The sequence below is a fragment of the Quercus robur genome, chromosome 10, assembly GCF_932294415.1.
Source record: "Quercus robur chromosome 10, dhQueRobu3.1, whole genome shotgun sequence".
NCBI classification, from domain to species: domain Eukaryota; kingdom Viridiplantae; phylum Streptophyta; class Magnoliopsida; order Fagales; family Fagaceae; genus Quercus; species Quercus robur.
In genome coordinates, this window is record NC_065543.1 from 15445511 (window position 1) to 15472199 (window position 26689).

Consider the following 26689-nt stretch of genomic DNA (forward strand, 5'->3'; position numbering starts at 1 on the left):
TATAAATATCAAAGGGGCATTGATCAATTGAAAATCCAAAGAAATTGCATATACCAGTAAAGTTCTATGAGAAGCGTATAAAAACTTTTTTTCCAGAGGAATGAACTCAATTATAAAACAAATAAATACAGAAAAATACAAGCACAAACACAAGGCATCTGTTAAGTAACAAACTGAGCAGCTACACGAGCAATACTTACACAAAATGATAGGCTACAAAACAATTCAGTTACAGCTTCCTACTCTTGTCTGAACCCAAAATCTTCACAAGCTAAGTTATACCATCCTTATCAAAGTCCTATAATCACCCGTCTTTGCCAAAAAGCTTTAGTCTCTTTTGCAAAAGATATACTGAGTTAGCCTTAAGTTCCTTACTTTCCCATGTGAGTTAATATCCTGCTGATCAAAGCCTCTTTCTTTCCAGCAACAGGAAGGCTGTGTGCTGTCAAGTAGTATTTCAACTCCACCACCGTCAAATCCTTCAACTGCAGAACAAAGAATTTATTAATATCCAAAAACACCGAGTAAATCCTAAAACCAATCATCTACCGGCATTTAAATTCATTAGATTTTAAAGGTTTAATATTTCGGGTTTTTTTCTCTTTTGTTGTGGATAGTCAAATTCTCAAACCTGCCCCAAAACCTAGATGTCAAGATCCTTCATATTAGCTTTTCACATTTTCCACAGGTACCACTTAACCAAATTTAGCTGAAACTAAAAGTCAACCCAAACCTACACCACCCCCCCCCCCCCCCCCCACCCCAAAAAAAAAACACCTTTTGGTATTTCTTATAATCCAGACTAATCATTGAAATATTAGAAGTAATAATAATTCATAGGCGTGCTAACATGTTTGAATTTTTTACCAAGCCCATATTTAGGTGGATAATTAAGAATGATGATTAGGAAATTTTCTGTCAATTAGCCTTAACAAAAAAGAATCTAGAAAGCTTGACTTTTGACAAAATAAACTCTCAAAGGTGCCTAAACTCTTATATTCATCAACAGAATTTCTAAAATGAAAGCAGTTGTAATTTTGTGCAAATTCTTGTCAGGTGCAACCTATTCTAATCTCAATTCTAACAACTTCACATGCAAAAACATGATTAAAAACAATGTGGATTTTTCTTTTCTAGATCAGAACAAACCACTAGGAATAAAGTAAAGATAATAAATAGACTTCCAATTTCACCTTCCCATTGTCTGCAAGGTCATCCCAATCATAGTTTGCAGACTCCTTAACCGCATTATCAGCAATAGCTTTTCGTTTTTTGGAGGCCTCACTTGCTTTTCCATTTCCCACAAGTTCCTTTTCCTCATCATAGTTGTCACCGTAGACTGAAAGCTTGAATTCTTCTACTGCACTAACTACCCCTGGTCTGCAGTCATGAATGCAAATATGGAAGCAAGAGTCACGGATTTTTCTTTGGTTTCATTTTTTTTTTCTTTTATTTTGGCAGTGAAGCAAGATTATCATACAGAAAAACATGTTACATTAAAGTCATCCTTACTTAGCCATGCCTTCCTCATCAGGGAGGGTTTCATCTATTGTTTCTGGGATGTCGGGCTCCTCCAAAGCCAAGGCCTGCAATACTGCATAGTGCCTCTGCAAGGCTGCAAAAAAATTACTTTGTAACATGAGGGAATCCCAAAAGAATTCTCAAGCCAGAGACAGGCATCAAATCCAGCTTCATGTTTCACTCTCTCAGAAGAAATGTACATCTTCGATGACAATTGATAAGGGCACCAAATCCTAACAAAGGTCTTGAAGAAAGTGATTGTATCCACACAGTAAAAAATAAAAGAAGTTGGGGGACACATACATAATTAGAGACACATTAAAGAAATAGCATTTCATGCATTAAACTATCAGAATTACCGGTAGTGTTATATCTTATTTTTGTTAATTTCACTTAACAGATGCACTGACACTTCTTATGGATTTGAACACTTGGAAAAATAAATAAATAACTTGAAGTTCAATGTGATCACAATCAAAACATTGAAGTCAGACTCAGTGAGACGAACTTTGACTAAACCTTTTCTATTTGAACAAAGTTAACTTGCAAAATTACCAGCATAATTTTTTTTTTAATGCTAAATTACACGTGCCACATTGAACCTTGTGGGTTTTGAACCCAAACTACCCGCCACCCATTCTAAGTAAGTGCCATTTGAGCTATAGATCATTGGCAAAACTAACCGCCACCCAGTCTAAAGAAGATCGGTGGCAGGCATGAGTCTGATGGTCTGTACTATATGGATTTTAATAAGTCTTCTCATTCAAAGGCTCTTCAGTCATTCGTCTCTCCATTTCAGTAGCATTGTTGCCTAGGTCATCCCTCTCTTAAGACCTTGAAGCTGTTAGTTCCAGCATGTCATCAAATTGAATCTTATAGTGTGAGGCATTTCAATTGAGTAAGCACCATATAGTGCCCTACGTGTCTAGACGTGAGACTCATGTTAGTAGCCCTTTTCAACTAGGTCATTCAGACATTTGGGTTCCAATAGAAGTCCCCTTTGGGATTTAGGTATTTTGTTGACTTCTCAAGTCACTTACCTTTACCTTATGAAGGAATGTCAGAGTTGTATTCTATTTTCAAATCACTTTATATGGAAATAATGACTCAATTTGATGCTTCAATTCATGTTTTCAGTTTTGATAATGCTCGTGAATACTTTCATACTGTTCTGTCTCAATTTCTTTTTTTGATAGGTAATCAGAAATTTATTAATAAAGAGAAAAAAGAAAAGAAAAGAAAAGTACAAGTTGTTCATGATGATGAACAAGGGGAAAAAAACAAACAACACAGCAAAACAAGAAATTAGGAAACTAAGCTAAGAGAAGACATAAACTCAAATAGAGAAGAACATTCAGTAAAACCCCAACAACGAGACCACTCCCAAAGACTACGTTGGCATAAAACTTTTAACTCGTCCAAAGTCTTCTCATTATCCTCAAAGGAACGACGATTTCGTTCCAACCACACAATCCACATTAAGCACCCTAGAACCAAATTCCAGATGTCTGAATTATGTTTCCCGAGCCACTGATGCCAACAAGATAACAAACCCGCCACTGATCCTGGCATAACCCAATGAATACCAAAGGCCTGAAGCATAAAAGTCCAAAGGGAATGAGTAATAGGGCAGTGAAGAAGAAGATGGTCTACTGACTCCCCATCACAACAACACATACAACACCAAGTAGCCAACGGACGACCCCTAAGCATTAGATTGTCCAAAGTGAGGATCCGACCATGAGTAGCTGTCCACAAAAAGAACGCTACTCGCCTAGGAATCTTTGGTTTCCAAACACCCTTCCAAGGAAACAAAGAATTCGAAGCACCCCGAATCGCATGGTAATAAGATCGGGTGTCAAAATTTCCATCACCCTTCAACCGCCAACAAAGAGTATCACTCCTATCACCCCGAGGAATGCGAGATTGGATAAGCTGGAGAAGAGAATAAGAAGCAGCTAAATCCCAATCTTCAAAAGCTCTATAGAACCTTAAATCCCATACTCTAACAGTACCCCCATCTGGCATCCACAAAACCTCAGAGATACAAGCATCCTTGACCGCTGAACACATATAGAGATCAGGATAGAGATTTTTTAGAGTATTATCACCAATCCACCTATCATGCCAAAAGCGTATACGAGTGCCTTCACCCACTACGAAAGACAGATGCTTAGAGAAGCTATCCCACCCTTCATTAATGCTTCTCCATAGGCCACACCCATGAGTCCTCCTGCACACTTTAGAGCACCACCCCCCTTGGCCCTCACCATATTTTGTGGAGATAACTCGCCGCCAAAGATGGGTATCTTCATGCCCATATCTCCACAACCATTTCCCTAATAAAGCTTGATTAAAAGACACCACACTTCTAATCCCCAAACCACCCATCTTGACGGGTAAACACACATTTTCCCAAGCCACCAAAGGATATTTGAAACTCCCCTCAAATGATCCCCAAAGAAAATTCCTTTGAATCCTTTCCAATCTAGCAGCCACAGCTTTAGGAATAGTAAAAAGAGATAAGAAGTATGTTGGGAGGCTTGAGAGGGTACTCTTAAGTAACATGAGCCTACCACCCTTAGATAAATAGAGACGCTTCCACCCAGATAACTTCTTCTCCATTTTCTCCAAAATAGGATTCCATATCGAAGCTGTCTTAAAAGAAGTCCCCAACGGCATCCCCAAAGAACAATAGTGTGGCAAAACGTATAGTGTGGCAAAACGTATATTGCGACATTTGTTAGAAGTGGCTCAGGCACTCTTACTTCATATGAATGTTCATGAATCATATTGCATTGATGTTGTGCTAACCACTTGTTATCTTACCAATCACATGCCCTCTAGTGCCCTCTGTGGTCAAATCCCTTTTACTGCTTTGTCCCTTGATAAACCCTTATTCCAATTATCACCTAAGATTTTTGGGTGTGTTTACTTTGATCATAGCTTTAGGCCCTGGCAGTGCCAAACTCAATCCTCGCTCTCTTTAAGTGTATTTTTCTTGGGTATTCACGTACACAAAAATGGTACTAGTTATTCTCCTATATTTCGTCATCATTTTGTGAGTGTTGATGCCACCTTCCTTGAAACTAATCTTGGTTGGCCTTTGTTTCATTTTGTTAGTGTCACCTTCCTTGAAGCTAACTCATATCACTGGCTGCTAATCTTGGTTGTCCTTTGTTTCAGTTGGATGTCAAAAACGCCTTCTTACATGGTGATTTGCAAGAGGAATTGTACATGGAGAAAACATCAAGGTTTGTTGCTCAGGGGTCTTCTAAGATGTGTAGATTAAGTAAAGCTATCTAAGGCCTTAAATAGTCTCCTAGAGCTTGGTTTGGCAGATTTAGTGAAACATTAGTCCGGTTTGGGCTTTACTGCTGCCAGTCTAATCATTCCGTCCTCACTTCCACTTCTAAGAGGAAGATCTTATTAATAGTTTATATTGATGAAACCCCAAGGGGTTGTTAGCTTGGTGGTTCATAAGGCTTCATAACATCCATGAGGTCCTACGTGTGAAACCTCTATTTGGCAACTTGGGGAGACATCCAAGGGATTTCTCCATGAAACAGGTGTGTGTGGGAGGGGGAATTGCACACACCCAAGGAATACTCAAGTACTCAAAGAGATTCAGATACCCTTGTTTCTCAATTTTTAAAAAAAAAATTAATATTGATGATATAATTATCACAGGTGATGATAAAAAGGGAATTGCAGAAATGATAGAGTTCCTCCAAATTTCATTATAAACTAATGATCTAGGAAATTTATAGTATTTATTGGGTATTGAGGTAGCACAATCTAAAAAAGGTATTAATTTGTCTCTGAGGAAATGTGTATTGGATTTTTCGGAAGAAGCTAGATTGTTAGGCTTAAACCTGTAGAGACTCATATTGACCCCAATGTTCAACTGCATGCGGATCACAGGGAGAAGTTACAGAATCCTAAGAAATATCAATGTCTAGTTGGCAAGTTGAATTATCTCACAATTACTCATTCAGATATATCTTTTGCAGTGAGTGTGGTAAGTCAGTGTTTGTCTGCTCCTTGTCATCCACATTAGGTGGCTCTTTGGATTGTGAAGTATCTGAAAGCACACACCAATTGTGGACTTCTTTGCTGATTCAGATTGGGCATGATCCCCCTCAGATAGAAGATCAACTACTAGATATTGCACCTTAGTGGGAAACTTGATTACTTGCAAAAGTAAGAAGCAGTGTTATGTTCCACAGCAGTTCGGAGGTTCAGTATAGAGCCATGGCTCATGCATCTTATGTGCTTATGTGGATTAAACATCTAATTACAAAATTAAAGCTTAATGCATAGCTACCTTTGACTATGTATTGTAACAATCAAGCAGTGATTCATATTGCTTTGAATCCTGTGTGTCACAAGCTTGTGAGAAAAGAATTATCAAAAGCCCAACATTGAAAAAATAAAAGATATTATGCTTCTACCTCTATATAAATCACTATCCATCAAGAATACATTTAGGCTAGGTTTTGTATAGGCCTAAAAATCTTTAGTCCAATGTTGTGATTGTTACTTGGCCCATTCACTCCCTCAGTAAAAGAAGTAATGCATGTAAGCTTGCTTTTCTTTCTTTTTGGTAAGCTAAAAAGTTTTTGGTAAGTAAGAAACAGGTCAAAACCGGTTTTGGCAGTTGAACCTCTAGTCCTTTGATTTTGATCAATTTTTATAGGATACTCTGTGGTGTGGACAGGATCAATCTCCTTGTTCATATTTGAACCAATCAGACTTGCAGGTCTAACACATTTATTAGAACAATGAGAATTTCCTTTCAAGTGATATTCAATTTAAATTAAGACCTGAAAGGTAGTTACATGACAACCAGCTATTAGGAAATAAAATAATAAACCTTGAATATTATTTTCTTTTTTAAAGTTACAGAACTGCAATGCAATTACGCAACATACCAGGGTTAGAAAATTGGCATACTGAAAAATCTTTCAAATCGATACGTTTCATTAAAGCAGTAGCCTTCTCAATTTGATCATCAGTTGCTTTTGGTGCAGCACCATTTGAATCTGAATAAAGCTGCAAGAAGTCGCTGTATTTATTACTGATATGTTAATAGAAGTCAACTAACCAGCTCAATTATTTCTCTTACCTCTTCAACATGTCTGATGTCTTCAGAGTATGGAAGATATATCATGTGCATTCCTGGCGGCTCAACCTGACCACCATGGCTGATAATTTCTTTCTGAGAATTTTTCAGGAAATTGGTAAGGCTAACCAAAAAAGTAAAACTAACACAATGTCAAATTTAATAAAATAAACAAAATTAATATTACAATCCACTTGAAATTTGAAATCAGCTCACTTTATTTTGTAATTTGAACTAGTACTTAGAGAAAAAAGATGACTGAGAACCAGAAACTAGTTTCCTCCATTATGAAAAGCAAACCCTTATTTTTTTTTCAAATAAGCAATGAATAATTGTATTGATCATTTACAAAGAGTACAAATCAATATATAGTTTGCTGGCGCAATACTCAACCATCCCCCATAAAACATCTCGAACATATAAAGAATCCAAGAAGTCTACAATATTAGATGGTGTAACTCATTGCTTAACAACTGATTTGAGGGAGATCACATTGAGCAATGGAATAAAAATCTCACAACTGATAACTCCTCACCCTCAAAAGTTCTTTTGTTTCTCCTTCCAAAAGGTCCACATGAGACATAATTGTACTAAATTCCAAACTCTCATATCTGAAAGAACTTGGTCTCTTTCTCCAATATTGAAGCTACCTCTGCACTGATTTAGGCATCATCCATCTAACATCAAATAGCACAAAGACAATACCTAAACTCCATAGCAATTGGACAATGAAATAACAAACTATCCATATAATCACTGCTTTAGTTACACTTACACATACAATAATAATCTACAATAACCATTCCTTGCTTAATTTGATTATCCATCGTGAGAATTTTCCCGAAGACACAATCCATACAAAGAATGTTAACTTTATTGGTACCTTTTCTTTCCATATAGCCTTCTAAGAAATGAATTAGTGATCTCTCTAAGGACCTTTGATGCAGGAAAAAACCAAAATAGATACAACAACAAAATTGAAGAACCAAAAAATAAAACTAACCTAGGAATCAGCACCTAGGCTTACTTAAAATAGGCACCAAGCAAGAAAGCAGAACCTAGGAATTAGAAACCTAGTGTTGGCTGGAATTAGCACCAGACCATTGAGAAAGTTTAAATGGAATTTTATTAATCATGCCAACTGTCTAACTGTCTGTTGGAGGTGACGAGTGTGGCAGCCTCCCACCATAAATTTTATTAATCAGCACTAGCATAGAAATATGATTTCAATATGTTGTATCCTCTCCAGATGTGGAGTTCCCTTTATTCAATGGATCATTTCCAGCCCGGAGTGAAGGTCATCTGTCTGGTCTATAGGGGATTTCCTTTATATGGTTACATTGAATTAGCCAAAACAGGAGTGAATAGCCTTTATTTGATGGGTCAGGGTACTACACTTCTTGACACATGTCATGCTGGATTTGAAGTAATAGAAATTCAAGTTGAATTCAACTATTCTAGAGAAGAAGATAGTAAATATGCCAGAAAGTCAACCATGAGCCGGTGCAGGAGCAGTGAACACTTGGCGGGAGTTCCAACATAGGCATGTGCTAATTTTTTTTAAATTGGGCTACAAGACCATGGCTTGAGTTGCTGAGCTGCATGGCTTGGCTCTAACCAGCTAGTAATAAGGTTGACTGGAGGCCAAATCCACGTGCTCAACAAGGAAATATCTCTTGTTTTTAATTTTAAATCTATTCTTGGTATAAGCTCACGACCTAACTGCGAGTACAAGACATTTGATACACTTAAAGACATCGTCAACGACCACTCAAAGAGGCTTTTAACCTGATTGCTATGAGTGAGAGTGTCAAGGCAAGAAGCAACTATATGGCCCAGGCAGCGGTGACGGACTAATGGAAGAGGTGGCATCCCAACGGTGGCGAGTGACAGCTTCTATTGTATTTTGGAAAAAATGTGTAAGGTTAATTCTACTAACTTTAACAACGACTTTATTATACACAAACAATAATATGCAAATTACGAATATACATACACAAGGGTTAAAAATTACAAATTCAAATTCTATCTAGACTATATTCCAACACTCCCCCTTAAGCTGAGGAATAGATATTGCACATGCCCAGCCTGCTTAGAATCGTATAAAAGCTATACTCGAGACTACCTTTAATTTAAATATTTGCTGGTTGCTTTTCTGTTTTCACAAATTAAGTATAGATTTTTTTTGATAGGTTCTAATTTAGTATAGATAATGGCATCATCCAGCTTCTCCTTGAAGAAATGACCGTAAATCTCAACATGTTTAGTCCTATCATATTGTATAGTAGTGCAAGCAATATTAATAAGTACCTTGTTGTCACAATATAGCATAGGTTCTTGTGTATTAAACCCCAACTCTAACAACACCATCTTCACTCAAAGTTCACAAATATACCAAGATCTATTGCACGAAATTCAACCTAGTGCTGCACTAGTCCTGCTATATTGGATTCTGAAATAGTCTACCCAAACCGCATCTGTATAGGATTCCGCTAATAAGTGAGGATGATTGGAGAAAAGTAATCCTCAACTAAGACTTGACTTCATATATCAAAGGATACAGTAAACAACATCCATATGGAAACTCAAGGTGCATGAATAAACTGGCTAACCACACTAACAAAATAAGCAAATCTGGACATGTGTGAGAACAGACAAATCAATCTCCCGACTAGGTGTTGGTATCTCCCTTTATTGGCCAATACACCCTTTGGATCTTCATCCAATTTATGATTTTGCTCTATCAGGGTATTTCTAACCTTGCAACCAAGCATTCTTGTTTCTTATAAAAGATCAAGTACATATTTCCACTAGGATATGAATATACCTTGTTTAGATTTTGCCATTTTCCTATAAAATATTTCAAGTCTCCAAGGTCCTCGATTTCAAACTCCCTAGCTAAATTTCCTTTTAAATTATTTTACTTCCTCAAGATCATTCCCTGTTACCACCATATCATCAACATAATCAATAAGAGCAATAACCTTACCTAGAGGTGAGTGCTTGATTAAGAAAAGTGTGATTACTCTGTGTTTGCATGTATCCATAGGCTCACATGATGCAACTAAACCGTTAAGCCATGTGAGATTATTTCAATCCATACAATGATCTCTTCAGCTGTATACCTTCTTGTAAGTTGAAATACTCCTAGAACTTGGAGGAACATCCATATAAACCTCCTTCTAAATCACCATGGAGGAAGGATTCTTTTACGTAAAGTTGATAAAGTGTCCAGTTCAAATTGGCTGCTTATGACATAAGGATATGTTTGGAATTCATCTCAGCCACAAGAGCAAATGTCTCTTGATAGTCAATCCCATAGGGCTGAGTGCACCTTTGCAACCAGTTTAGTCTTTTACCTCTTTATAGACCCAGCAGCCTTTTGCTTAATTGTATATACCCATTTGCAACCCATTGTCTTTATATCTTTAGGAAACTGGACCAATTCCCAAGTAATGTTTTTATGCATTACCGTCATTTCCTCAATCATAGCATCTTTCCACCTAGGTTCAGTAAGAGCATCATGTACACTATTAAGGAATATGAACTGAAGATAGTTGGGACACAAAGGAACAATAATGAGGTGAAAGACTTTGATACGAAGAGCAAGTGGTGGCAAGGTAACTCAATGGTTTAAAGCCATCCATGCAAGGTATCCTCGTGTTACACTGGCTTTCAACTATTTACAAGCCTCATAACCAAGCCTTATTGGTGGAGAAGCAACAAAATCGAAGTTTTTCCAGGCATGGAAAGCATGTTCAAAACTACTTCAAGGCTGATTCTTTGACTTCAACTGATGGTATAGGTGGTAATCTTCATGAGAAACAAGCAAGAACCACTAAGTTTCTTGTGCCTTCATCCAACCAGCCAAATCCCAAAAATGTGGTTGCTAAAAGACAGCCCTAATGGGTAAGCTTCAAGTGATGTAACTTGTAAGTGTGGTGAACCTGGTCACCTATCTTTGGGTAGTACAAAAAACAACGGGAAACTGCAATAAAGCATCTTGTTGGAGGAGATAGAGGAGACGAGGAAGGAAATTGAGTCACCTATTTATAATCAGCATCAAAAGTGAAGAAATTGGAGGATATTTTGAAGTTGAAGAGGACTTAGCTAGCTTGGTGTGGTGTGTGTTTGGGTATAGCTTATAAGCTAGCTTATTGCTTTTTAGCTTCTATGTACAGCTTTTTAAAACCTTACTTTTTCTTACTTTCTCACTTTTTCTAAGTACAAGTATATTTCAACACACTTTCAGCAAAAAACTAAATAAGTTGTTCCCAAACGGACACTTAGCACTTTTTTTTATAGGTAATGAAGAAGACTTAGCACTTATGATGAAGAAGACTCCCCTTGTACCAAATCTTGAAACCAAGTAAGATTGGCTGAGAACCAACATTTTCTATACTACTTGTAGCATTTAAGGAAGAATGTGCTATTTCATTTTAGAGGGGGAATCCTCTAACGTAAGGAATTTCAACATGGAAATTCCACATGCATGGTGACATGGTCAAGTATTCCACGTGTGGGGAATTACTTCTTGTACTTTCTTTTAAACATGATTGTTTTAGACATGTTAACAGTTTTAGATATGTGGTTAATTGTTGTAGTAGTTAGTGCCAACTATAGTTTGTTAGTTAGATAGGGATGAGTCCACATGAGGTCAGCATAACCAAATCCCTGGTTTATAAATAGTGAAGGTTCACCATTGTAATCTCACTTTATGATTGTATGAGAATTTCCTTTGTGATCAGAAATGGCATCTGAGATCTCTCTCTCTCTCTCTCTCTCTCTCTCAATTTTCTCTCTTTTTATGAAGCATCAAACTTTTCTTTTGCATCAGTGGACTCTCAGTCATAAAGTTGAAATCAGCATTTTTAAGATCATTGTTTGAGTTATCCCACACCATTGGCATAAAAGACATGCATTCAGCTGTAAATTTTATAGATTTTCTCTCTCAGAAGTATCCCTTCCATTCAATAAAATCTCATCACTTATCAAAAGCTGGTTGTTTGGTTGCAACTGTGCTTAGTCACAAGGGCTAATGCTTTTCTAATGGATGATAATGACTGCTGTCAGTTGCCTGATGATGTTTTATTTGGCTTGCAATATCAAAGTTTAGAACCATTAAAAATGAGGATAATGTACCAAGTCGATTATTACTGAGCTATAGAAAAGAATGCTTATATCAAGAAGATAATGCGTAACAAAAGAATATTTCAACTCAAATAATTCTGACCAAAATTTTGAAGTGAACGAGAAAAACCAGGAAGGAAGAATGCAATTGAGACGGTTTTGCAGCTGTGACCATTGTTAATAAATGATGCTGATAACTAAATATTCCAATGCCATATTGATTTAGAGGATTCAAAGACACTGACGTAGTGTAGAAAATTAAATATAATTGAGCAATAACAGGTCATATAGAGCAATAACGGGTACCAGTTAACAATGAAAGTAACTGCAAAGTATGATGTACAGGTCGAATGTTACTGATTTTAGAAAAATATACATCAATATAAAAATCCTCTGAAAGTATTTACAACTTACTTGAGCAATAAGGGCAACCAGTTGAGGATGAGAAGAACTGCCGTAAAATGCAACTGCAAATCTGGAAACGATAAAAACCTCAAAAGTTGTAGTGCACGATAACTTGTGATGGATTCTAACTTCAATACCATCCAACACCAATCTTTTAAGTAGTTAATCAACAAGTTGTAATACAACTCAAGTCAAATAAACAGCTAGGCAATCAAGAATGCATCAAGTTTGCACGGTTGCATGTGGCATGCTAATAAAATGTTATTAAAGAAAAAAATAAGGAAAATGCATCATCCAGTTGTAAAATGTCAACCACACTGAGAACAAAATTTCATGACTAACATATATAAAAGATGTCAACAACAATATATCAAGAACCACAACAAATCTATATAATAGATAGTGGTCAAAGTTAGAAAAATTATACTGCCGTAGTATAGAACATTGTATGTTATAAGTACTAACCGCTCGAGCCGTAACATCGATCTGTGCAGGGCAATGAAAATGCAAGTACTACCGAACACTTCCTGTAACAAAAAAAAAAAAAAAAACCAACAACAGAGCCATCCGTCATAAACGACAAAAAAAAATTGTCCAAGAACCAGAGTAAGAAAAGCTCACAGCACTGTTGGTTGCAGAAGGTTCACATGGAAAGCACATTATGCAAATTTCAAGATACATAAACATCATTCATATAACGGCATACATATACACTGTGTTAGTGTTGCTATTATATCACTAATCACAGCACAAAGTATCACATCTATGCTAAGTAAAGAATCGATATAATTATAAATGTTTTCCGACCAGCGAGGACAAGAAGAAGAAGGGAACTGGGAACATCATAGTTATATGTTAATTGCTTGCCCAAGTTTCAAGACTTGCAATTAACCCCCAATAACATATGAATCGCTGTCAATTTGGCCCTTTTGATAGGATGCATGTTGACAATTAACTTCCCCAAATGACCATGTTGTATTGGTAATTTTTCCATCTTTTAATATATTAGCCTTTTAATATAGTTTGCCAAAATTTCCACCCCATTTTTCCCTTCAAACCATCTCCTGTCCACTCTCTCTCTCTCTCTCTCTCTCTCTCTCTTCCTTTGTGCCCATTCCCCACAACCACCACTATTAGCCTATACTGTAATCATCACATCTGAGCTCAGAAGATCCCCTTCAGTTTCAGTCACCACTGTTTTGTCTCTGATTGTTGTCAGTACCATCACCAACCATTCACTAGATTTCCTCTATGTCGAAGACAAGATATGTCAATTTTTCCCCCTTTTCTTTGATTTTCTCCTATTTTCCTTCCATCTCTAGGTTTGAAACACAGGCCAGCGACGAGGTTGGATGCTGGTGGTGGTATATTTTAGGTGTAGGGAAAATGTAGACAGCATTTCACAATGGTTGGTGTTCCGATTCATGGGTTTCTAGAAAATGAATTTTGTGGGGTTTTGGGTTTGTCTTGGGACTAGAGGGATGGTAGTGATGGCATTTGTCATGTGGAGAGAGAGAGAGAGAGAGATCTTTTGAGATTAAAAAGGGCTATACACAAACCACATTTTTTAAGAGAGATTTCAGATTAAGAGTAGGGATGATGAGTTGTCAAAGAGGGAGGCATTAGTGCTGACTAGGTAACAGGCAGGGTTGAGAGAGAGAGAGTAATTTTGGATTATTCTGTATTTATTTTCTTTTTAATCTTTTTCTAATTTTTTGAAGAAAAAAAATTAGCATAATTTTGGGGCACCTAACATTCAACAGTTAACAAATCCTAATGGAAAGGCCACACTGATAGAAATTTGAGATTCAAAAGACCAATTACAAGTTTTGAAAAGGAACCAAACTGACAGCAACGCTAAAGTTAGGAGTATGTATCTGAACAAAAAATTTATTTTCATAATAGACTATTTTATAAATGTGTGTTCTATCTGTTGAACCATGACCTGAGCACCTCACAAGCCACATCATCAAATAAGCAACCAATAGAATTGTGATATGCGTTTGACAACAAATAATCAACCAATAAACTAAAAAGAAACAAGCAGCACAAGCAAGAAAAAAAACATATATTTCAGTACCATAACAGGATCAGAACAAAAGCAACCTCATCACTGGGAAAAATAAATGTCGATGGCCTCAAGTTATGATAATCTTTCAAGCAACATAATGGCTTGAATCCTAGAAGACGAAGATGTCCAGTAGAAATTCTTTTTATCTCTGATAGCTCCTCCACTGAAATTTTAATATTCTCACTAGAGAGATTGGAAAAGTTAGACCAAAATTTGAAGAAGAAAACTAACATGACAGCATTTACAAGAGAAAGAGAGAGAATATGTAATGTATCTATTTGCATAAAAAATAAAGTGATGCCATGAGAGCTACCAACAGAACCAGCGGGATTACAGAATGCTACTAGAAGCGTTAAAAGTTAAAACACATTGCATAACTAATTAGCCTTTTACTCAATATCATATTTATATCAGGTTTAAATGTGGTTATCCTAATCTGGGAAGCAAAAAGAAATATATATTATAATTTAGTTTCATTTAATTTTGGGAGTCAATTGTGTTTTTATTGGTCACCTGTATTATATCTCAAGTCTATGTAGTTAGTTAGGTATATTAGTAATTTTATATAACTCCTAGAGTCAAGAGCCTTTTTTATGGAAGAGGTTTAGCTCCAAACAGGTTTGGAGCCTTCGGCTCTGACCACAAATCAAAAGATGACATGTTTCACATCATGTGCAATGCACATGACTCACTTAGTTGGTTGGGTTAAGTGAGTCGTGTGCATTGCACATGACAACCACTAATGTCACTTCCTACTGGTAGTTGGAGTTCAAGGCTCCAAACAAACTTTGTCCATTTTTTATTCATAAGTTACATGCATACCTAGCAGGTCTTGCCCCCACAACCTAACCCTCCACCTAGAAATTTTAAGGAGAAAAGGTGTCAGTTGAGCTAGAGCCAAGGGTATTTTTGTAATTCAATAAATGGGATTTCCCAAGTCATTTAAAATTAGGTTTCCTCAATTAGAATTAGAATTAGGGTTTTCGTAGTCAGATAGGATTAGGGTTTACTCCTAGTAGTCTATATATGCACAATATTATAATTCTTTACAATTTGATTGATGATAAAATTTCACGTGGAATTATTCAAATGGTCTGATAATGACTCCAGCCAACCCTAGATGCAAACTCCTAGATGCAAATGAGTCACTATATTAGCAAATTAGTGAGCATGTTAATCTCAAATTAGAGTGTTGATTGCAAAATATTTTGGAGTTCAGGTGCATATTGCAAACAATCCCATAGTTTAGACTGAGAATAAGTAGACCATATTTAAATGCTATGATAGGTTTAGGATAACTTTAGGGGCTATTGATTTCTTTGGAGTATAGAAATTTAAAGGCGTTTGAGCAAACCCTGATGGAGAAGGGTCTTCTCTCCCTGTCTTGGTCTTCTATTCTCTCCAGCTGAGTCAAATCTCCTCCATTACAGTCAATAATTCAAAATCCCCTATGTAACATGTATATTGCCATAGCAAATTCATAGGCAGTTTTTCTCATCAATCCAAGGGCTTTTAAGCAATCTAGTTTGAGTTATAATGAAGCCCTGCTATGACCCTAACTCAATGAGGCTTTAAAATTTTTTTTTTTTTTTTTTTTTTGGGATAAGTGACGAAGTTATATTAATGACAGAAAAAGGATCCCAAGTACATGGGGTATACTATAAGAACAGTATAGTCAATCACGCAAATTACAATGCTCAAAAAAATCTAACATAGAGAAATTAGAAATTGCAACGCTACTACGTATATTTCAAATTAGAAACCTAACACAATCTGATTTATTACTTTTACTCTGCAAACTGACAACACTACTATTTATCCAGGAAATCACACCCCTATGTTGATTATATCTATCTATTATTTCTTAAACTAGAACTATTTTCTAGTGTTGCTTTGAATAGAGCCTGACAACAAAAATTAAAGTTTAAACTGAATTCTGATATAAATCAGAACTATTGTACCATAAATGTACACCTAAAAGCATCAGAATCACTATAATAAGATTATTGAAGCACACATTCTCAAAAAGAACAAAAGGATTATTAAAGCATACCTTCATTTCTTCAGAATGGCATAATTAACTAATCATTGCCAAGGAGCAATGCAGCAGAGATGAATTAATAAATAACATCACATACTACAGATCTATAACACTGCACTTCTATTATGCTATTATAATGGAAAAAGCAAAATCCACTTACTTTTTGTAAGGTTGGTAGCGTTTAAGAGGTTCTTGCACCAATGCACCAGTATCCGAACAGATGAAAGATCTTTCAGCCTATGCAAGATCAACACATAGAACTAATTAAAATCTGGGTTACAGCATTACTACAAACATGAAAAACATTAAATGACAGGCAAAAAGTATGAAACACCATATCAAAATCATTTTAATAAGCAGAACCCACCCACCCTTTTAAAAAAATTAAAAGAAAAAAATAAACAGTATCCTTTCTGGGCATTTGAGAATTTCCAACATTCTAGAGATGTTTTCATAGAATCACTCACCAACACCCATTTGTGTAGTCTAATCACAAAATCCACATCAGTTGGTCTTAATCATCAACTTTCTAGAATCACTCAATTCAAGACTCTTTTCAACAACTAAAAAAAGATTAAATGAGAAAAAATACTTGTTGGTCTTAATCATCAACTTTCTAGAATCACTCAATTCAAGACTCTTTTTTCTATAACTAACAAAAGATTAAATGAGAAAAAATACTCAAGTTCTAATTGGGCATACACAAGAATCTCTTAAGGAATTAAAATCTAAAATCTATGATCTACCGAATCAACTAAAGGAAGAGAAGCTCCACCAATGACAGTTGAACTGAATACATAGATCACATGAGATCCAAATTCCAGTTTAACCTCAAAAATAGACTTCCCAACACCCTCACAAATACTTTTTTTCCCCCTCTATACAGATCAGCCACATAGGGAAAATAAGGACTGCACCCCAAAAGAAGCAATATTATGACCAAACAAACTTTTCCAAATAAGATAGATATCAATCACCTTCTTTGGTATCACCCATTAAAGAGGCATGCAGATGTACCTTTTTGTGTGCATGTGTGTGATGTGCAAGCAATGGTCATTTATTTGGGCCTCATCAAAACTACAATGTAGCTAGATTTATGTGTGTATATGCCATCAAAAGAAAATTTAATAGGGTGGTATCACCTTCAAGGGACAATTGCTAACAGAATCAAGCCAGGTAATTGCTCCTGCAAAACCGAGGGTAGCACAGTTATTAACTGTGTATACAAGGTGATATGCAGAAACTCACTTCTTGTTTAATAACTAAAATTTATCACAAAATGGTGACACATACCTGGAATAGTGGGACGTATCAAAGCATATGTATTCAGTTCAATTGATAATCCATTAGCAATTGAAAATGCAATTTTTCTAACTATGCGCTTCGTGAACATACGCTTTCTCAGCTGATCCTTCATATCTTCCAACCTGAAATTGGAATATAGATATTTTATGGGAATATACTTTTTTTTTATAGTTAGAATAATGGGGGAGGGGGGATCCAAACCTTGGTTCTCCTAATAAAGGAGAGGAGGGAGTGCCATTGAGCTACAAGACTCTTGGCATAAAGTGGGAAAATACTTAAGACTAGGAAAAGGAACTTGACAATATAAATTCCAGCATCAATATTGAATACTCTAAAATCTTCAACCCAATATAAAAAAACCTGACCTGGAGATTATATCATTGTAGCATGTTGTGAAGGAATAAATTTGAATGACAAAATCACATTTCTATTACTGTTTCAAATATAACCGTGATTAATACTTATCAGAAGTTGATGATTATTTATGCATCACAAGGTGCAGAAAACACTAGAAGCATTGATATGTTTCAGCCTTTCAGGCATACATTTGATTTTTTTTTTTCTTTCTTTTACATTGAAATTATGTTGCTAAGTGTTGCGTAAGGACTAAGGAGTTCAGTATGATGGTTCTTCAATAGGTACATTGCACCATTGTCAAAAACATTACAATCTTTTGCATTCAAAGTACATTGCACTATTTTCAAAAATATTGATGTTCATTATTATTTCTTTATCAACATATATGCTCAATGTTCATCTAAACTTTTCTATAGCTTTCTTTGAGTCAAACCATTTTCTGCTTAAAACCTTGATGTTCCTACAGCTCTTGAGATATCATCAACTTCACATAACAATAACTCTTTTCAAATTTAAAGAAGCCAAACAGACTTCAGAAATCAAAACTTTAAGAAATTTAAGCAATGTCAGATTCATAATGCACCAATCAGTTCCCCCACTTCAAATATGATATGTGGTAGTCCTGAAAACTGCACATAAGGAAGAGTGGTGATAGTTACACACTGTGTATGAGACACAGATGAAAACATGTTTTGAAAACACAATTTCAGTTAAAATTGTGAAATCATGCTGTCAAAACACAATTTCAAAAGCTTTGTACGGTAGTGCATAACTAGTGGTATGCAACAATAATTAGCACATAAGGAATACCATTAAGAAAAACTAGATAGGAAGGCATACTTCTCTCCCACTAAGGGTAAAAACTGAGCAAGGTCATCCCCTTCTAATCCAATCAAATCCTGTAACAAATAAAGTTTGAAGTAGTAAGCAATGTAACTAATCTAATCAGACAAGAAAGTAACTCAATAAATCAAAATAAGCTGTCCATACAGCAAAGAAAAGTGAAACATTGAACTCCTCATCAGGCTGACTCAAGGGAAGAAGTTCAATTGAGATGCCTAGATCTTGGGCATCCTGTGGGGAGAGAGAGAAGAGGAAAGTATCAGTGACTTTCAAAAGGTTAAAATCCCTTTAAAGAAAACCGTTAAACTATGAAGCGCGTGCAAATAAGTACTTTAGCTCTCTGCAATGTGGTTCTTGTCATATCTATTTTTGTTGCTCCCTTGATATTCCCAAAAGGATCATCTTCATTTGTAAAAAGAAGCATCCGTTTATCAGCTGTCTTTGCAGATCTGAGATAGGTTATCTGACAAGTATTATCAAAACTCACAGAGGGGGAGTCATAGGACAAAATTAATTTTTTTACTTGGCAAGCTACAAGAAAGTTCAACAGAAAAATGAACAGCAGTACCAAAGTAGAATTACCCTTTACGCAGAAGTGCTTGTGCTACCCAAAGAGCATTGTAAAGAGAATTTTCTCGAGTCCCAGAGATAATACCATTCTGACTCCCAATTTCTTTCATAAACCTTTCTGCATGAAAAACATTCCAAGAACCAGGCTTGCCCTTAGTACTCCATCAAAGAGGCACGCAGTCAATAGAACTCCACTCATTGAAATGCAAGCAGCACTAAACTTTATCCTTAAAGCTAAGATTATATCTATAAAATATCAATATTAACGGTAGAAAAGAAATTTGCATTAATAATAAGTTGTTTCTCCAGGAACTAAAACAAATATTTAAGGATTTTTTATCAGTATTTCACATATTTTCCATCAACATCCACGGATGGTTTATATTTATAATATTATACTGAACAACTATGTCAAAAAAAAAAGCAGCAATTACCAGGAACAAGCTGACAACAAAAACTAAAAGTGATTAAAAAGCTTTGACACCCTCAAGGCCTCAAGCTCTTTCTTCGTGGAAATTCTTTGTAATCTCTTAAAAGTTTTATTTATTTAATCAGTGTATTACAAAAGCACCCAAGATCACTTTTGTAAGAGAAATAAGATTGAAAAGGGAATAAGAAGGCAACTGGAACAGGCTCTTTATTTTTCATTGGTAGGAAACACAAGCACGTAGTGAATGGGCTCATTAATATCCAAATAGCATAAAAATAGGCTCATTATATCCAAATTGTATATGAATGTAAAAATAGTATATCCAACAAAGAGAAGCCACGAATAAAGTATGACATTCACCATTACCAGCATGAAACACAAATTATTCAGCCAAGAACTTACCCTCTATGCAATCAAATTCTTTTATAAGCCTTGCTGTTGGCCTGTCTAGATACTCCCTTTCAGCAACATTAAATATAAAAACTCCATTTAACTCCTGCAAATTTTTCTTTTCCCTCTGCAAAAAATTCAGAAAATAGGATCCCAACAGAGAATAAATCATATTGTTTAAAAAATAAAAGCCTTAATTCTAAACAAGCCAAGTGCAGATCCAAAGCAAACGAAAACTATGATGCAGGAGTTTATTGCAATACATGGAAGATGTTGACATGGTATGGTGACATGGCACAAGGGAGTGACACAGCACAAGGCCAGCAAAGCCTAAGGGCTGTATTTCACATATCCCACATGGCTATTGTAGCTAAATCCACATCAGCATTGTAATATTTGAAAATTGGAGGCAAAATTAGTTAGAGGCACATGTACATGCTAGATTTTACGAAGTTGTTAGAAGTAGAAGCCATGTGCTATATTAAATATAGCATGTGATTAATATGTTACAATTGTATTCTAGCATGTGATAAATGTGAGTTAGTTATGGATGATGTCATCGCCAATAACTAACTCCTAGGCTATAAATATCCATGTATAAGCATTGTAAAGGAGGTCTTTTAGTTTGTGAACAAAATGAGCTTTTGAGAGCTCTTCCCTGAAAACTTAGGTTATGTTTGGTAACCGATTTTGTTTTCTATTTTTAGAAACTTGTTTTTGGGAATATAAAGAAAAAAAATTTTGTATTTTTTAAATCAAAAACATGTTTGGTTAGTTGAAATTAAAAAAAAAAAAAAGTTTTTTGAAGATAAAAAATAGAAAATACTAAAATATGTTGTTACTAAGATTTGAACTCTAATACTAACTCATTAAATGAGACAGATTCATTAAATTAAATGCGTGTTTTCACTAACTTTTGAAAATTAGAAACTGAAAACAACCTTTTGCATGTTTTCAGTTTCTTTTACAAATTGAATTTTGAGAACAGTTTTTGTTTTCTGTCCATTTTGGGTTGCCAAACAAGTTTTTTAGTTTCAGAAATAGAAAATTATTTTTGAAAACAGAAAATAAGGGAAAAAAAACAGTTACCAAACGTACCCTTAGTGTTCTTTGCAAAGGTGCCTAACCACCTATCAATTTGTTCTAAGCAACTCTCATAAGCAAATTCAATCTAGCCTAAACAGCAACCCATTCACATTCCCTGCATCAAATCAGGCCTTCTATGAAGCTGTTAAATATACTATACAACACACAAGTCTCCATCTAAGAGTATACTCATTTCTGAAAAAGTCATAGGGTTCAGAGTGTGTTTAGGACCCAAGTACTAACTTTATAACTTTAAAGCTATGATTTGTCTAGAACATATAAATATGATTAAAATTAAAAACTCATTTATAAGTATAAGGCTTGTCAAGATACTCTCACTCTGCAACATTATATACAAATACACCATTCCAGTCCAGCAAATTCTTCTTTTCCCAATGCAAATGATTCATAACAAAAATACAGCCTTGACCTACCAAGCCTAGTGTAAACCCGAAGTCAAACTCAACAGAAGTGCCCCTGAGAAAGGAGTAATTGAGAACAAACATGATCAATACATGTCTCCCTGTGGGAATGATATTTTTCACTTGCAAGTGATTATGGAGATTATAAAAAAATACACAATGGCAGACGCTACAATACAAAGTACGGAGCAAGAGTGAAAAAACCATATTTTTTTATAGTGCCAAATGCCCACATCTTTTTCTTTCTTTTTTTCTTCTTTTCTCATTTGTCCAGTGATAGTGCCACACTCATGCTATTGACATCTTAGAATTTTCAAAGAGGAAAATCATCTCTCTACTCTTAAATGAATGACCAACTTGCCTCCATTGAGCGAAATGTAGATTAAATACCAAAAGATCCAAGAATTACAGTCCAGTTTCAATGTGGGGCCTTCTTGGCACCTTTCATAGGTCCCTTTAATTATTACTGAGTCTTAGCATTAAGTTTATTTAGGTTAGAAATTTGTAGGTTCAGTTTTAATAAAGTTTTACTAAAATAAGGTAGCCTGATAAGAGGCCTACGAGTCTATTCTATTTTCAAAGTCCTTTTTCTGTTTGCTTTAATAGTTATTAAAATGAGTCCTAGAGTTTATTAAGTTTTTAAGGCATGATTTCCTTCTCCTTCCTAAGTATGATTGTTTAGGAAACATAGTCAAGATTGCTTAGGGTCTATCTTTCTTAGTTTATTGTTATATTCTCTATTTTATCACCAAACAGCCATCAAACTCATTTATGATTAAATATTTTTATTACCTAAACCCTTAAACATCAAACCCTATTTGAAGAGAGAACCCTTCAAGATCTCATCAAGAACCCTAATTTAGTGCTGAATAAGGAAGCATTGACACAAATACAGGTATGGGTATGGACACCGGTACGACACGGTAACACGAGCAATTTTTGAAAAATTATACCATAAAACAACAGTACGGACACTGATATGGCACGAATACGACACGGGTACGACACCCTAAATAAATGACCGTGCTTCCTTTTATTCCTAAAGATCCTACATCAAATTTGGTATTAGAGCCCACTAAAGCTTCTATCCTACATCAGCCATGCTATTGAAAACATAAAGATTGCAATAGAAAAGCAAATCATGGCCAAGAAATTCATATTTTAGTTGAACAGAACCATTTTATCTTACGGTGTTAAAGAAGCAAATAGCAACTTCATCATACGATCTATTAATGATCTGGGTCTTCAGCGACTGCGAGATACAACTAACAGCAATCTGAAAATGAGTTTCATCCTTTTGATCTCCCTGCCACCCAACAATTCCCAAAATCAACAATGAGAAACACAGAATCATCAAACTGATGGGGGGAGGCATGTTAGGAAACTCACGGAAGGGCAAGAAGTGGAGAACATTTTGGGGGAAGCATCGACAAGGTAAACCAGAAGCGCTTTGGTGGACTCCTTTTCCTGATCCAAAAAATAGTATTTATATCAAAACTCAAAACCCAACTCTCACAGTAAAAAATGAAGAGGGAAAATGTAAATACCCGATAGAATTCATTATCGGCGTCTTCTTCGTCGTCTCTGAACACATCATCTGGGTCCAATTCCATTCTCAGAAAAACAACAAAATTAAACTAACCAAAATAAAAATTGGTAAAGAGAGAGAGAGCGAGCGAGCGAGAGAGATGGGTTTTGGTATATATGGGGGAATTTGTTTCAGCGTACTCGAGAAGACTCCTCAATCTCCCCCGCCTTATTTAAAAAATAGGCTTTTTGAATTTGTGTTTATAAATTAATAAAAAAAAAATAAAAAAAATAAATGAATGCCAAAATACAAAACTGTCCCTCTAAAATTTTCGTTTCATTCCTTTAAGTTTGAGTTTTGTCATTTTAATCCTCTAAATTTTAAGTATGATCAATTCAGTACTCAGTTAGTCATCTATTAAGTGCTGCCATCTACTAACCAAAACAACATTGTTTTAGATTTTTTTTTTTTTTTTTCAAAAAACTAAAAACCGTTATTTAATCACTTTTTCTTTCCACTGCATCTTCACTTTGCTGTTCAAAGCCTTTTCTAAGCTCTTGCAATTGGTAATCACTTTGGAATTCTAGTTCCTTAGCATAGAGCAACTTCCACAACAAGCCAAGGGTATGGATTCTACTCCTTCAACAATCAAAAATCAATTAATTGAACTGAGCCTCAACCAGAAATTCACCAAATGATTTTTTTTTTCTTTCTTTCTCAAATATAACGAACAATAAAAGAGTTTTAAAATTTCCTAAATCAAACACAACTCAAATTGAAAAGAAAAAATTATTGTTTTCAAAACTTACCCAAATCCGTATTGGCCAGAGCCACTGAGTAGACCCTAGTCCGATAGAGTGGAGCGGAGCCACCGCGATATCTCTCCTTCTCCCTCTCGGTCTCTTTTCCCCCTCTCCCAATCCCTTGGTCTCTCTCTTACCACCTCTTTCTTTCTCCCACAATCCCTCAAATTTCTCAGGTCACAGCTACGTATCGATGGGGGTGGGGATGGGAATGTTTTTTTATATTCAATGGGCTAGGGGAACAACATCGTTCCACTTAGGATTTTTTTTGAAAATAACTATAAAAGCCAAACTATTTTATTAGTTAACCAAGGTTTCAAACTATTTTGGTATCTAACAAATCGAGACCAAATGACTCAATTTTGCTCTTTGAAATCGAGCGGAGAAGAGTCGAGTTTTAGTCAAATCGAGTGTTTCGCACTTGAGTTCCATGAGGAAACCAGACGAAAAAACCCAAATGAAGAACCACGAAGAAGGCGAAACTCAACAAAGAAGAAATACAAACTACACGAAGAAGGCAAAACCCAACAAAGAAGAAACATAAACCAGCAGTTCCAGCAGGTGGTGACGACAACGGCAACGGCAACAGCGACGAAGCTCCAAGCGAACACATTCGTTGTTTTTCTTGTCTGGGTCTTTTGATTTGGTGATTCTTCGGTGTATTTTCTTGTTCTAGTCTAATGTTCGTTAGGTCTCATGGAAATCGAGTCTCTGAGACTCGATTTCCATGGAATTCGAGTCTCTGAGACTCGATTTCCATGGAATTCGACTCTTCCCAACTCGATTTAGGAAAACAAAATCGAGTGCCCCAGACTCGATTTGTTAGATTGGTAATTTGTTTCGAAACCTTGCTAACTAATAAAATTGTTTGAGGGATTTGGTTATTTAGAAAAAAAAAATCCCTCCACTTAGCCCTTTAGTTTCTTTTTTTTTTCTTTTTTTTAAAAATTAAGAAAAAAAAATCCAAAACGGCATCGTTTTGGTAAGTAGACGGCAACACTTAATAGAAGACTAACAGAGAACTGAATTGACTATACTTGAAACTTAAAGAATTGAAATGACATAACTCAAACTTAGAAGATTGAAATGACAAAATGTGAAACTTAAAGGGTTAGTTTTGAATTTTGGCCACCAAAAAAAAAAAATCCCACATCAGATTATCTATTTTATAGTACATTTCATCAAAATATCAAATTTTCTTAATTTTTTTAATCATTTCTTTTTCTTCACATACAACAACTATCGTCCACTCTCATCCTTCATCATCGAGATACATAAAGAAATAATAAATAACTAAATCCAAAATAAATAGTGTCAGTGTTTTTTTTCATGGTTACTGTGGAAAACTTATAAATTTACACATTGTACACAGACTTATGTGGGTCATTTTTAAGCAAAACTGTGTAAATTGTACACATTTTTCTATTATATACAGACTGATGTGAATGCTCTAAAAGTTGCATTTTGTTTCATTGTAAAATGTTTTTAGACAGTAAAATAGGGGGAAATGGGCCTTTGCCCTTATTTTTAAAAATACTCAGCCCAATGCCCCTGTTTTGAAACTATTAAGTATTATGTCCCTATTTTAAAACTCGATTTTCAAAAGATCGAGTTTTACACTCGATTATCATAAAATTGAGTTCCAAGGAACTTGATTTTATGATTATTGAGTTATAGGTATGTTTTGGCCATGCTGGCCGAGCAACCGTGGCTTTTTCCAATTAAAAAATTCCAGTTAGAAAGTTAGTAACTCAATAATTGGAAAATCGAGTTTTGAACAAAATAAAAACAGCATTTGAATGTAACGTCTCCAAAGCGCCTTCTCTGTCTCCCTCAGTCTCTCCCGATCAATAGCCCAGCTCCTCTTCTTTCTCCCTCAATCGCGACAAAGCCCTTTGCTATTATCAGTAGACTAAAACCTTACCTAAAACCAAAACGCAACCGAAAACCCTAACCGTAACCCTCACCGCAACCCGCACCATCAACCTTAGAAACCAGAGTTAAAGCTGGTGTGGGTTTTATCGTATTTGCTGTTTGAGCAAAGAATTAGAACTGCATTAAGGTAATTTCAAAAATCTAAGTTCAATTTTTTTAGGTTTTTAATTCAGGTGTGAGTTGTTGTTGTTGTTAATCCTAGTTGTTGTTGTGTTTAATCCTAGTTGTTGTTGTTTTTAATCCGAGTTTCAATTTTTTGAGTTGTTGTTTAACCTAAGTTCAACATGGCATCACATAAATGTTTTTTGTATTTGTTGTTGGTATACTAATGCTTAAAATTTTAGTGGAGAATCAAAATTTTGAAACTTTTGGGAAGAAAATCAAAATTATCCCAAACTAGCTTGAAGGGTACAATTTACAATTTAATATTTTTTTGGATAAGTTGATAAGTTGGGGGAAGGGAATTTGAACACCAATTCTCCTTATAAATGATAGCAAGCAATGCCATAGAATTAGAAGACCACTGGATGGTTTTGTGTGATTTTAAGTTAAACCTTATGATCACTACCTTTCAATCCCAAAAAACATATAATTTTAAAATTTTTAAAACCTTAAAAATGTTTCAATTTAAATCATATAACCATTACACACAAACACAAATAACAATTAGTAAAAAATGCTCAAATAAAAAGTGTGGTATGACTTTAATTAAAATCATGTTCTTACA

The 26689-nt window shown here is 35.3% G+C and overlaps 1 protein-coding gene across 4 annotated transcripts; it reads right to left on the minus strand.

Annotated features, from left to right (window-relative positions):
* Positions 1-25: 25 nt before the first annotated feature.
* Positions 26-23453, minus strand: LOC126703926 (ATP-dependent DNA helicase 2 subunit KU70). 4 transcript variants are annotated; one of them, XM_050402979.1, is made up of 20 exons: positions 23244-23316; positions 23086-23163; positions 22886-23002; positions 21709-21751; positions 20201-20315; positions 19381-19486; positions 19130-19247; positions 18946-19029; positions 18796-18854; positions 17587-17720; positions 17436-17479; positions 16454-16530; positions 14262-14435; positions 12647-12708; positions 12191-12251; positions 6650-6770; positions 6456-6576; positions 1513-1615; positions 1194-1380; positions 26-485 (listed from the first exon to the last, which is right to left on the minus strand). In XM_050402979.1, exons 3-20 carry the CDS (start codon positions 22915-22917, stop codon positions 372-374), a joined length of 1755 nt encoding a protein of 584 aa, XP_050258936.1. In that variant the 5' UTR covers positions 22918-23002; positions 23086-23163; positions 23244-23316; the 3' UTR covers positions 26-371. The 4 variants fall into 4 exon arrangements, with proteins under 4 accessions (XP_050258936.1, XP_050258933.1, XP_050258934.1 ...); XM_050402976.1 differs by lacking the exon at positions 21709-21751 and having other exon boundaries at positions 23244-23453; XM_050402977.1 differs by lacking the exon at positions 21709-21751 and having other exon boundaries at positions 6650-6742; positions 14288-14435; positions 23244-23451.
* Positions 23454-26689: the final 3236 nt, after the last annotated feature.

Coding starts and splice junctions, on each gene's coding strand:
- LOC126703926 (XM_050402976.1), bottom strand. CDS start 23,309: ATGGAATTGGACCCAGATGATGTGTTCAGAGACGACGAAGAAGACGCC. Junction 23,164..23,243: donor CCGATAATGAATTCTATCGG/GTATTTACATTT, acceptor TTTTTGGATCAG/GAAAAGGAGTCCACCAAAGC. Junction 17,721..18,795: donor TTACCCTTAGTGGGAGAGAA/GTATGCCTTCCT, acceptor TTCCAATTTCAG/GTTGGAAGATATGAAGGATC.